The sequence below is a fragment of the Lutjanus erythropterus genome, chromosome 16 (assembly GCF_056507025.1).
Source record: "Lutjanus erythropterus isolate fLutEry1 chromosome 16, fLutEry1.hap2, whole genome shotgun sequence".
NCBI classification, from domain to species: Eukaryota; Metazoa; Chordata; class Actinopteri; order Lutjaniformes; family Lutjanidae; genus Lutjanus; species Lutjanus erythropterus.
In genome coordinates, this window is record NC_139332.1 from 22,424,371 (window position 1) to 22,438,411 (window position 14,041).

At 37.7% G+C, this 14,041-nt stretch overlaps 1 protein-coding gene across 1 annotated transcript in view; it reads right to left on the reverse strand.

Annotated features, from left to right (window-relative positions):
• The window catches only part of csmd3b (CUB and Sushi multiple domains 3b), a 456,383-nt gene that overhangs the window by 12,486 nt on the left and 429,856 nt on the right, over window positions 1–14,041 (reverse strand). Inside the window, exons 62-65 of the mRNA XM_084738341.1 lie at window positions 11,301–11,480; window positions 9,317–9,490; window positions 8,906–9,079; window positions 3,252–3,325 (exon numbers count right to left, since the gene is read on the reverse strand). Coding sequence (XP_084594467.1) covers window positions 3,252–3,325; window positions 8,906–9,079; window positions 9,317–9,490; window positions 11,301–11,480 — 602 coding nt within the window. The remainder of the gene's footprint in view (window positions 1–3,251; window positions 3,326–8,905; window positions 9,080–9,316; window positions 9,491–11,300; window positions 11,481–14,041) is intronic.

The following is a 14,041-nucleotide window of genomic DNA, read 5'->3' on the forward strand; positions in this document are numbered from 1 at the left end:
CTGTATGGAGGCCCCCTGGGGAGGCCCGCCTCCCACTGATTTCGAGCATTTCATGAGTTTGCCTCACAAACTATCTAGAAACTACCCAGAAGAGCTGTATGTGTGAACACAAGACTTGAAAGCAGCTCAGTGTCCGCAGCGAGCGAGTGGGCGTGCTGATGACACTGCGCAGTGTGTAGCTGTTTGCCTGTGAAACCATTAATAGTTTTGTTTTCATTCGGACTATGTGCCGATCAGTATCAGCCTGTGTGAGCCTAATATTTTTCGAGCTCATGCTGTAATTCCTCTCTTAATCAAGCTTCTCTCCTGCTAGGCAGCGAGGCATGCATTTAACATCTTGGAAAGAAAATATCGCTGCTGAGTCTGCAAACAGGAGTCAGGTGATCTCTGTATCTATCATTCCTCTCTGCTTTTATCAAAATTTGTTAATTTTGAGACTCTATATTGACATCAGTGCAAAACATTCATATTACAGATGAGTCTCCCTCCTCCTCCTGCACACTCTGCAGGCACCACCCTCACCTAAACCAGACGGATTATTTCTAAGATGTGTGATCTGATGTGGACAAGCTCCGAATGCCTGCTGCATGTGTGAAAGGGCACATTCAGATGATGTCCGGACCCGATTCTCATGACTGTGCAACTGCAAATATGTGTAATAATATACTATAAATGTTTAAATGAAACATTAAAGATTTCTGGTTTTCCTGAAAATATCAGAAGCACCAAAGCAAAAATTGGGACTTCATGTCATAGATACTGATGCTGGTTTTCTCATCAAATGTGCTCACGTTTATAGATAGAATAAGTGTGTTTGTTTACACGTAGGCTGCATGATTCAGTTTTTAAAAATCTGATTTATATTTTGACAGATATTGCACATGTGATATTACTCGTGATTGATGGAAATGATTATTCTTGCACCACAATTTTCATTTTCACACAAAATTTGTAGACCAGCACTACAATACTGTCACATATTCTTCCACAATTGCAGCTTACGCAATTTGGATATTGCACTTGGCAATATTGCATTTTTGCAATGTTTTGATTAATTATGCAACCCTATTTCCAAGTCTATTTTAATACAATACTCATGACAGTCATTTTTTAACCGTTATTTTGACAGTAATCTCATTTAGACATGGGGTCTCGCTCTCAAAAGAGACCGGATCAAGATAACAGCAGCAATACAACAAAAAATCTCAGACAGACTGGACTTAAAATACAGAGAAAAAAAGAGAACACAATTCATAAAAGGGATAAGCGCAAAAGTATCAAAGTCAGATTTTAAATATTATGTAGTACATGTAGGAGAGCAAACCCCGACAGACACTGTCTCCATATTTAATAAAAGAAGTTTAAAATCCCTGAGGGGAATCATGCTGGATAGCTTCAGTTCTTGTTGAAATTAAGTTGAAAGAGTAATTGTTTGCTGTGATCGTTCCTCCTGTTCACACTGGCTGTGAAGAAATTCCTACCTAACACTGTAAGAAAAAAGAAATACACAGTCCTCGCTCTGTGCACCAGCGCATCCAGTTTAGCTGGAGCAAATATGAGACTTCAGCAGCTTGAGTTAGTCTGAGTTAGTCAGAGCAAATACTTATCTTCCAACATTACAGTCATTTTGTTCTGGTGGACAGTGTGTTCTTGCTGAGAAAGAACGAGGGGTTCTTTCAGGTAGTTGTCATATGTAGGTTTGCTGGCAGGACACAGCAATAAACCTACACATGACTGCTGGGTGAAGGTACTCATTTGATTTGATCAAATCAGAGAGATGAAGCCTCATATTAGCTGCGGCTGAACTTTAGAATGCATTTTTGCAAAGAACAAGGACTGTGAGCTTTAGCCCTCTCCTTCACAGTGAAGTAATAGAAAGAAAGGACAGAAGGAATAAAGCGCTGCTGAGATCAAGAATGTTTTTTTAGACCAACACAGAAGTTAGCATCACCTTGGTTCACTTGACAAAAAGCCACTGGATTTTTCTTGGATTAGTGCAGAAATTAAGCTCTCTGCTGAATGAATGTCTATGATTCTTACACATTTTGTTCAGCTTAATCATTGCAACAGCGCATTTTTAAGCATAAAAGCACAAGCCAGAATTAAAAAGCTAATGTGACCACTAAGTGACTAGTATTCTGCATTTTGTGGCCTCTGTTGTCTAAGTTAACCGCTTGTTAGCAACTGTGAAAAAGCTTCAAAATTCAAGAGTGGAGTAATGAAATAGCCTATTTTATGTCATGGAACAAAACATGTAAATCTCTTAAGTTTATGTTAACCACAAACCTTATTTAAGGAAAATAACACCCCCTTCAAAAAAAACCTACTGATCTCAGATAATGGAACCGTAGGTGCAAAAATGTGAACTGATTGGGTTTTTGGACTCATTCCCGCAGCACTCTACAATTACAGCCACTAATAAATGTTTTAATATACATATAGCATATGAGTATTGTATTATGATTAAAATTAACAGAGAGAAAAATGATACACATAATGATGTTTCCCAGATGACAATTTATCAATGACCAATTTTGTTACCTCCATTGTTTACCGTGGTAACTACCCTTTCAATGTTTCATAATAACCACAAAATATAATGTCAAAAATAAAATGATCTCAAGAAAAATTTTCCTCCTGCTTCTTTTTAACCAGCTGAAGTACTACTCATTATGACTTTACCTTTTAATTTTTCAAATCAATTAATCAGCAAAAACAACTTGATGAGACTTTTTTTTTTGTCAAAAACATATTAAAAATGACAAATTTTCAGAGCCCAAGTTGACATATTTAAATGTCTTGGTATGTCTTGTGTGACCAACAATTTCAGTTTCTTCTTCTGCATCTCTCTTGCTTCTTTCCTTCCATTCTTTTTCCTGGTAAGTGACTGTTAAAGGGACAATTCACCCCAAATCAAAAATACTTTGGCCTGTGATGCTTTTTATCCATCTAGATTGTTTTGGCATGAGTTGCAGAGTTTTGGAGATACAAGCCCTAGAGATGTCTTCCCTCTCTTAAATATAATGAAACATGTAAGAACTACTTTCTTACTAGCAGAAAGAAAGTAGATTCTAACACTACAGATAAAGAGGAAAAATATTTATTTTTGATTTTGGCTTAACTTTCCTTTTAATTTGCTTTTTTTTTACTGATAGTTCCTATTAAATGAACCACGATGACAAGTTCTACATGTGTTAGTAACTTAATGACTTGTAGCTACAGAGTTCAGTTTGTCAGTGCAGACATTTTACCTTGAAACCGTAGGTCCGGTTTAAGGATCCGTAGCGTGGCGTTCCTGGGTTATCACAGCTGGTTTTGGTTGGTTCTGAAAGGAACAGCACAAGAGAGGGTAAGTAATTACATCCAAAATCTAAAAGAAAGATAAATTAGCAGTAGCATTATATGTCCTCTCTCCACTCTCCTCTCCTCTGTTGTCATGGTAACAGCAGGGCATGTACCCCAGCAGGACAGCAGGGGGCAGTAGTGCTTTATCAGAAAACGAAGCTGGCTGGGCCGACTCTGAGAGAGTGTGAGAGAGAGTGTGTGTGTGTGTGCGTGTGTGTGGCAGTAACATCAGCATGTAGAGCACATCCTGACGCAGAGCTCGATTCAATACAGCTTCCGAAATGACAGATTCACTCTCCACTTCTCCCTCTCTCCCCTTCTACCTCTCCTTCTCCTCCTGTACTTCTCTAACTGCCCCTTCTCTCCCCCTCTACCTCTAACTGCTTTCTATCTTTCCATGTCACTGTATCTCCCCCCCCCACCTCCCCTCACCCTCACCACTCCTCCCTCGTCTGTCTTATTTAAAGAGCAGGCTGCTTCAGCTCAAAACTCATTCTGTTTCAGTCACATCGTAACACACATCACACACTAACACACAGCTGCAATCACACGCTAATAAATCACACAAGCACATGCACACACACAGACACACAAAGGCCAACACTCAACATCACATTTTCACTTCACTTCCATCATGAAAGAAAAAAAACAGCACTGGGAATCATTTTATGTTTGTGCGGATGTTTGTATGACTACGCTGCACCAAGAAAGATTAATTTAATCTAAAAATAATTCTTGTCAGAGTTTAGCAAAACTATTTTTAATCAATATGGGGATGCTTGCTTACTGTATCCGCATAAAAATAAATTTATTAATAAAACATAAATTCAAGTGCTGTTGGGACTGAGAAAAGAGGAGGAAATTCTTTTCTGGCTGCTGTGTTCCTTAACAAAACATTACATTGTTTGCTAGTTAGCTAAAAAGCTTTGAAAAAAAAAGTTAGATTGTTTGCTAGCTAGCTAGAAAGTAAAACAAACAAACAAAAAAATAACACTTTATACTGTTTGCTAGCTAAAAAGTTATCAAAAAAATGTACATTGTGAACTAGCTAAAAAGTTATAAAATTATATATTTTTTGCTAACTAGCTAGCTAAAAAAGAATAAAAGAAATGCTTGTTAGCTAGCAACAAGTAAAGAAAAAAAAGAAGTTATATTGTTTGCTAGCTAAGCTAACTACTAACTTTATTAGCCTACTGAAAAAAAGAAGAGCTGCCTCATAAAACTGAGTTGAGTCGTCTCTAATCTGTCTTCGAGGAACATGATTTTTGCCCAAATTATCTCAAAAAAGCCGCTTTTTAAAAGTTAAACCTCCTCAAGTCTAAGTTTAAAGTTATAATTGGATAACATTTTAAATTGCAGTTTAAAGTTTTGCCGTAACTGAATTAGTAGTTTAAACTAATTTAAAAGTTTGTTGCAACATATATTAATGTAAAACCAAGATTTAATCAGGTTTGAAAATAAAATCTTGTTGGTGCAACCAAGCCTATATGTTTCCTCGTCTCAGACTTAAAGAAAGATTTCCCTTCATACGTTTGTTTTGACTTTGCCTTTTTCAGTCATTATAGATTAAGTCTTTACATCAGTAAAGTAGCACTTCAGAGCGAGCCCTCTATTTTTAGATCATCTAATTCAAAGAGAACATTTGACAGCTATAAAGCGCGGCATGCATGCTTTGTCTAGTGCTGTGAAGTAACAAAAAGTCAAGTGTCTGTTCGCATTACAAAAGCTCTCATTTATTACAATTCATCGCCATACTTGATGCTTAAGCACCTGCTCGGCATCAGACATGTGAAGTGGTGCTTTAAACATCACATGTGGTGGTGAATTGACCCAGTGGGACAATTTGTAATGTGTGCTGAATATCCCCTCTCATTTTCTTCTTAATCCCCGGATAGCAGCAGCTTGTTTGAAGTTGGATGTGGATGCCCGTCTCTGGAAGCCTTTTACTAAATACTGTAAGTTACAGCCTGTACTGGTGTTGTCCCACTTATGAGTAAGCACTTTCTTTGTAATTTCTGAGAAGGGCTTTCTATGTAAAATCCCTACTTTTTAGACTAAAAGTTTTAGACGTAACTCACTGAATGTTAACTGTTTTAGAAGTAGTTGGAATTCAGGCTAAATGCATCACAGATATTCTGCAGTATATAACCTTGCTGCCAGGGGCAAGGATATCAATTTATTAGCGCAAGCACATTATGTTTATATATTAAATTGTTTAATAACTTTAAAGGAATTCAATCATTTTCTAAACTCTCTGAGTACGGTGGTAGGTAAAGTATAAAATAGTAAACTTTTGCAAAACAGATTTTCTGATATAAACGTTCAGTAGATATATGATCATGCAAAATATGGTATCTCAAAATGCAGCCTGGGGCGCTTTCTGAGCATTCTCTGTGGCTCCTGAACATGACAAGAAATACATGCATTATACTTTAATTATCTCCAATTCATTTCATCACTTTCACTTTAAAAAGTCTACATTTAATACAATACTCTGCAACTGCAACACACTGCACCCCCCTTAACAAGTGTCTGTCAGGTTAAGAATGACAACTAGTTGCATGGCAACTAGAGGCACCTCACATTGGCACTCAGTCATCAAAACTTTAAGAACTGTTGCTATAAAAGATATTGGATAACCTCCAGTATTCATTAACTGTGGCAGCCAATCTAGCTGTTATGCTGACGTTTAATGGATACATGACTTTAGAGTCACACCTGCAGCCTGTTCTGTCCTCTGCTAAGCTGCTTTCACACATCTTGTCTATTTTTATTGGAGCAGCTCCTATCTCTGAAGTCTCACCCATGAATGTATATAAATGCCTTTATTCATTGAGAATTAATTAATAAATGGTTTAAGATACATATTAGTTTTCATAGTAGCACCAAAACAAAGTTATCTTCAATTTAAATATTCTACAGGCCTATCCACATTTTTAAGCTAAAGCTAATCATAAAAAGGTTTCACTTGCACTGAGTTTCAAAGCTTAAATAATCCCCGTATGTAAAATGCACAACATCTAATGTATTGAGTCTATCTAACAGTGAAAACAGCAGCAGTGTCGTATGGTAGAGTTGGCGATTTGGAAACATCAAAGGAATCCTTTAAAGTTCGTCTTTTTCATATGCAGGATTGTTTCAGATGAGCCTCCAGTCCTTATTGATTATTATTCCAATAAGTCTGTGTAACTTCAGCTTTGACAGAACAGTAGTTGCTCTGCAAAGCAAACCCACGAGAAAACTGAAATGTGGCTGTCAACTCTGTAACGATGGGTCATTAATTGCCATGATCATTAGGCAGGGGAATATCAGACACCCGTCCAGGCTCCCCGGTGAGCCACAAGCCACCAGTTATAATAAACTGGCAGGCAAGCATAAACTAAATAATGTGTTTCATAAGTTACAAACCCACATAGATATTAAATCAGGATAGTAAACACATGAAATAACAACGAAAAAAATCGTATTAATCAAAAGAAAAACGTGTGCAGCAGTGGGACAACATGACAAACAAGTCTGTAATATTATGCTGTGATATGTCACTTAAATAAGATACTTATTTTACCTTCTGAGAAATATTATTCAAAAGTCTGTTGGCTCCAGTGGGCTGTACATCACCACCTTTTAATTTTAACCTAGACTTTGAAGTGGGCGAGACACCCCTGCCTGAGGATAGCAGTCTGTGATGCAGCTCATGCGGGGATAAATGATTGAGGATAAAGTCAGGAACTATTAAGAAGTAATCAGTAAAATCTTTGATCAGTGTTTGGGGAGGTTAAAAGCCTTGCTACTGTATTTTGAACAAGTTGGAGACTTACAGCAAAACACCGGGGAACTTTCTTAACGTGAATTATTCAGAAATACAGTGCAAATGTTTTGACTTGTATATTTTAGGTAGGTTGGCTCAGACCTGGGGCTGAGGTTCAAATCTCAGTATTTTTTGTGGTGCTCACCAGAATGTATCTGTGACTCCAGGTAGCAGAAAAGGATGAGTCTCTACAAGTCTTTTTGAGACTTTTGGAAGGCTGTGTATCACGCTTCCCATCATTTTTATTGTTGAATGATGATTCTTCATTGAAACGTACGCTCCAACAACAAGTATGGCTGGCAGGCTAAACAGCAGCCAAAAAAAAAGATCAATCTATGTTGGCACGTCCCATATTCTTCACAGAGACAACAGTGGTTACTTACGTTTATGGATATTCTCTACATGAAACAATCTGGTGCAAGGTTAGATGGTGCAAAACAAAATAAGCTAATGCTGTTGAAATCATAAAAGCTGTACTGTAGGTAATATTTATCTGTTGTAGTCTGGGGGTTGTCCTGTGGGGATGATATGTAGGTGTTTTTGGTTCTGTCTGTAAACACATTTTTTTATAATCAATAAAAAAAGATTACAAAAAAATGGGTCGATAATGATTTAAATCAATTTTTTTGCAAGTTACAGGCTGTATTTATTACACAAAGTTCTTGTGTGCTGACTTAGGTTTACACAGCTCCTAAGAAGTTTGGCTTCCTTCATTAAATAAAAATGATTTTGTAGAAAAACTATGTTCATATTTCTGAAACTAAGGTACCAGAGAAAGGATGTTGTTGGTACTGGTACCAAGACTGAGGTAATGTATTGGAACTTTAGGTTTGCTTTACACGGTGAAACTTTCACACAGCTAGTTGCAGGTTGCAAATTGCATTCCCATGCAAATAATCAAAGTCTCATGCTACACAAATAATAGTTTATCTCACTGTAATTAGCTGGCATTTGGATGTGTTGTGCACTTTTTCCTCTTTTCACACTCTATTCAAGGAGCTCTTTGTTGCTACCTTCTGACATTAGTGTTAAATGGTAGCTTGGTATATGACTGTATTTTAGGTAACAGCTCTGTTTGCCATCAAAGCTTTACGTTAAAGTGTAGTCACCTGCTAACTGCAGTGTTAAACTTTGCCTTTGTCACCTTTGTTTTTTGATGGCATTACCAACCTTTCAGAAAAGTCTATGACATTAATTTCCTTCACCCAAAGAAGCCATCTTCTGTTTTATTATTGTGTTCATGTTAGTGATAAGAAGCTATTGTCAAGTTGAAATCAGTTAAAATCAGTTGGAGCGATACCGTATCATAGTTTGATGTCATCATCTGACACTAGTTTCACAGTTGAAAGTTTAGCAAATGTTTCTGTTTAGTTTCACACAAGTTTCACCCAACTAAAGTTGCATAAAAGTTAAAGCCAGCCTTATTAGAATGCAAAGCTATGACCTAAAGTCATTTTCAACACAAGTTTTTGCAGTTGAGATTGAGTGATCACATGAAAATGAAAAACTGTAAGGTCAATAAAGCTGATTTCTGTTGGGCAACGTAGCAAAAAGTGCACATAACAAAAAATATGCATGGTTTGAATTATTTCATAAGCCGTTCTATAAGAAAAATAATATATTATGATCACATTTCAAGCTGAGTAAACGAAATCGCATGAGTTTAAAGGAATCATAGATAATATTTTTCATTTGTATAATGGCCTCCTTGTTTTGTTTGGTCATCAAGTGAACATCAGTGGTTACACTTACCGATACAGCGTGGCTGCGTGCCACTCCAGGTACCATCACTTTCACACAGTCTGGTCGCTGTGCCCACCAGAATGAGCGGTGGAGCACAGCTGAAGGACACTTCTGATTGGTAGATGAAACTTCGTCCCTCTCTGAAACCACCGACTGGAGTACCTGGGTCACCACAAAACTTGGCTACACACACACACAGACACACACACACACAATCCCATTTTAGTATGAGTGGCTAACATTGCTGACAAGCTCACTCAAGGACAAATTTAGATTTTGCCTGCAATTGTAACTGACGGCTGGTAAAGAACAATAACAGGCACATTGCCTGCGCGCGTGTGCCTGGTAATGCTTGTGTGCAAATGTACGTGTAGTGCTATGTGTGTGTCTATGGGTGTGTGTATGTGTGTGTGTACTTACGTAAGCACTGTGGTAGCATGCCGCTCCAGGTGCCATTGGCCACGCAGGTCAGGACAGCTGGGAATGAGAGCTCATATCCAGGTGAGCAACTGTAGCTCACACTGCTGCCCCACTCAAAGTCACTGCCCTGTAATACCCCATTACTGATGGCAGGGGGAGCCGGGCAGGTCACCGCTGCAAGAGAGGGGGAGGGAGGGGGAGAGAGGGAGGGAGGGAGGTGTGAGGATGGAGAGAGAAAAAAATCTGTTTTTAGCAGCTGCAGATGAAGAAATTTTCCATACCACTAACATCCTCTGAACAAAGTAGTGTTAGTGGCGGTTTCATAATATGCTGTACTCTACAGAAAAATGATATGAACTGTTACAGGTGGTCAAGAATAGCCCAAAAGTTTAAAGATGTGCAGCCGAGCATTTTAACAGTATGATTCCTGTACGCTGTGTAGATTATGAAATATAACATGTAAGGGATGATCAATGAGTAGGTGTGCATTAAAACAGTCTGAAGGCATGACATGGAGGCGAATAATGACCCGATACAAAGTGGTTGCCTCTGCAAAATGACTTCAAACTGTTTAACACATGCCTACAAGTTGGCTTTCCCGGCTCTGACATTTTCATTTGCCAACAAAATGAAATAAAAGCATTCAGAATTTTTTTTGCACTCAAAATCGAAAGTTATGAAGCGAGAGCTTACCGTTGTCATGACAAAGAATATTCTAGTCCCTTTTACAACCAAGTGGTTAGTCACAGTATAAATTACAGCAGGGTGAGGGCTGATTTTAACATTTCTTTCAATCTATTTGGAGAATACAACAATTTTGAAGAATGGAACACAGCAAATGAGACAGAAATAAGAAAAAAAGAACTGAAAAACAGCACAGAAACTGACTCCTGCTTTTTCTGTAGCATTTCAACATGACTTTAAAGACGACACTGCTTGACTTAAACTCTGTATCACTTATTACACTGAAATGTGATAAGTGGCATTTGATACCAGCTGTAATGCTCATTGAACTCACCACACTATACTTGCAGCCAGCCTCAGTGGACTGAACCAAGGCATAAAATTAAAGTTATTAATAAGCATGACCACAGAGCATGTTTCCAAATCCATGTTCTTTTGTTTTTGGTTTAAAAGGTCTTTCAGTATATTAACTGCCAATTACGTTTGCCTTGCCTTTTTCATATTAATTACATCCTTCTCTCCCTCTGTCATTTTAAGCTCTTTGGGTGTCTGGTCCTTGTGCTGTTTTTCAGTTGGTTATTTTCTTTTCTTCTCCATTTCTCTGTCCTCTGCTGCGTCCCATTCTTTGAAATTGTTGTATTCTCAAAAATAGATCGGAAGAAACGTTAAAATCAGCAAGTCGTTAGTTTATCAAGTTGCTAACGCAGCTGGCTTGTCGCAGTTGATAACGAGTAAGCTTTGACAGCTGTGCTCTTTAATGTTGCTACGGTTACAAGTTGGGTATCGATTGAATTGAACAGTGAAAAGAGTATTCACCCAGACCATGGTGTAATTACATTTAGCATACTGTATATGTCTTATACCTGCCTGTTTGGCCCCTTACTCTGTATGCTCAGTGCAATGAGATGCATGATTTGCAGGATGATGTGTAAAAAAATTATTCAATATAGCACTGAATAATAAGAACAACATGGTAACATAAATTTGTACTCATGTGTGCATATATTTATCTTAGTTGTGAGTATTGTCTATGACAGTGCTGCCCATAAAAATAAAATTATGCTATAAACCTCATTGTTCATGCTGTTTTATTATTTGTAAGGTAAAAATGCTCTTTCAATATGGAGGATCCCATATGATAATTTTCATAACATGAGCACAGTCAAGTTATGTCAATATCATTCATATGGTGCCAAATCAAAACAGACGTTTTCTCAGGGCATTTTTCATTTAGAGAAGGTTTAGAGAGGGAGAATGTTTGAATCTTAAGTCGAGTTAAGTGGTTCCATTAACTATTTACCTGTACATATTGGCATGTTCCCACTCCACGTCCCATTTTGCGTGCATGTCCTCACGGGTGATCCATCCTCCTCCATTCTGTATCCTGGTTGGCACTGGAAGGAGACATTCTGACCAATCGTGAAGTCTTCTCCATAGCGAAGTCCGTTAGCTGGCACACCTGGATCCCCGCAGTTTATCACTACGGATATGGACAAGTGGGGTTAGAGAGGAGCAGAATTGATGAAGATTAAGATTACTTTACAGGCCATGAGATGATTGGAATTTTAATTTGATTGTAACTCTGGCTTATATGCTCTCTTATATCAGTAATTCAAATGATATGGAGAGATAGAGAGGAGATAAAAAGAAAACAGAGGGACATTGAGGTGACAGAAGTGAAGAAATGGAAAGAGAGTGGAAGTGAAAGTATTTTTTGTTGATGTGACTTGGATCTGTCAGTTGTTTCATTTTTTTTTGCAGATCTAAATCTTTTTTATCACTGTTTTTCAAAACTGTCTGGGCCTAGAAAGGATCAGATAAATATACATCAGAATGGCAAAGTGCAAGATTGAGTCTTTACCTGTCAGAGGATTTTGTTTCAGCAATCTCGTCTGAACCGAGCTGCTTTGATCCAAGAGATGACTTAACTGCAACTGCACATTAATCTATTATATACCTGTCCACCTATTTGCGTAATTTGAAGTTGTGGAGATCACAGAGGGTTGCAAATCTGTGATCGGACTGTACGATCGCTTCAGATCCAGTTATAGGCTTCACTTCTCATGAATGAAACAACAGTGATATTAAAAATGGCTGAGGTTGTCCTGGGACTCTTTTAAGGAGCATTAGGATTCCCCTGACTGCACTTATAAACCCCTGTCCTTCATAGTCTAATAGGCAGTTTAAATGCTTTTAAACCCACCCCAGATACTGTCATGCCCGTTAATAGATGTAGTGTAATCTACTGTAAAAGCTATTTCCTTTAAGTCAGGGGATCCTGAAAAACTTTTTTCTTTCCAGGACCCGTATTGAAGAAATGTGGTTTCTCAGCATTTCTATCTCTTTGTTCCATACTGCTGGATATTTCGAAGCTTATTTCTTTGCGTAGTGCATTAAAGTCAGGAATGTCACTGAAAATTGGAAAACATTAAACTACTACTAGAACCCTTTGCATGCTGGGACTCAAGGTAAGTAAATTTCACCTTGAGACACAATGCAAAAATGTGTTTAAAGCGGTATTTCGTTAGGGAGTACGCTGCATGTCAATTCTTAGTGTTGAATGCCACTCTAGCTGTTGTGTTTATCTTTACATGCAGATTTTGTAGTCTGTGTAACATGCAGCACTGATTAACACTTGTTCAACCATGGCTTCGGTCACATTTAATATGGGAACAGAATGTTATACTTTATGGTTATTTACTCTTGTGAATTTTCCTCAGAGAGTTCAAAAAGTAAATTAGCTAAAGTAAACAACAATCAAGGTTATTCATGTCACCCTATAAAGTCTGTAGCAGGAGCATGAAGATTTGAGACTGATTTCATTACTCAAACCCTATACTGTCGCAGAATAATTTAAAACCAGGACATAAAGTAGGGCTGGAAATGAAACCTTATAATCACACATCAGGAGTTTGGGGATGTTTATGGTTTGTAGACTTGACGTCACTGCAAAGCAAGGATTTAATACTTTGATTATATATAGTTAGTAATACATAAAGCTGACAGTCTAGCCTCCAAGTCACCTTACATATGAGGTTAAACAAGAAATGTACTGCAGAGAGCTGCATTTGCTTATGGGTCATCAGATATTATTAAATTGTTTATAAACTGATCTATCACTAACCACTAAATCAAGGTATGAAAAAACATCGTTCTTAACTCGTAGGTTTTCAAAGCGTGAGACTGTGGGCGTCTCCTCAGACAAAGCTTGGATCACGATTATGATATTTGATCCCATGGACACAACCACTGAGCAAAGGTAGCCCAGTATTACTGATTTACACCAAATACATAAAAAAGGTCTGTCCAAAGGCATTTTGTATTCAGTTTTTGACAAAATTCTCTTTAACCAGATCACACACATTTATGTTATTCTGTGTGATCCTCTTTTGATAACTAATATAATCACTAACAGAGCTAATTTTTCATGCTTATTCACTGAGCCTCCCTTGAAACTGTTGGAAGCCCCCTGGAGACGCCTGCCTCACACTTTGAAAACATCTGACTTAACTAAAACAAAAATTACTGCACTACACAAAAATCAACTGCAACAATATTGTGGACTAACTAAAGTAAAATATACAGGAAATGTCTTTAGTTTTAGTCTTTGTCAATTTGGTCAAATTTGTCAACAAAACAAGAATAAGTTTTTGAGACTAGGATGTCCACGTGAATTTGAGTCAATTGAGCCTGTTTGTGAGACTGTAGCCACCAAGTGCTGTGTTTGCACCTGGCAACCCATATTATAATTATTAATAGATAAATAAATACATAAATAAATAAAACGAATACTCAAAAAAACTAAACAGGATTTCTGCAGGTTTCAACAACTTAAAATCAAGACTTTTTAAGACATTTTAAAGAACATTCTGAATGCAGTTTAAGACCTATTTCATGACCATACTGACAAAAAAGTACAAGGGATATGAAGAAAAGTCAGTCCTGGAACCTTGTTTGTGAAGACTGAGTTGCACTGGGCCCGGACTTTGGTGATGCTCCCATTGTAAAGAGCAATAATGGGTGACTGCAGGCATTTACTGG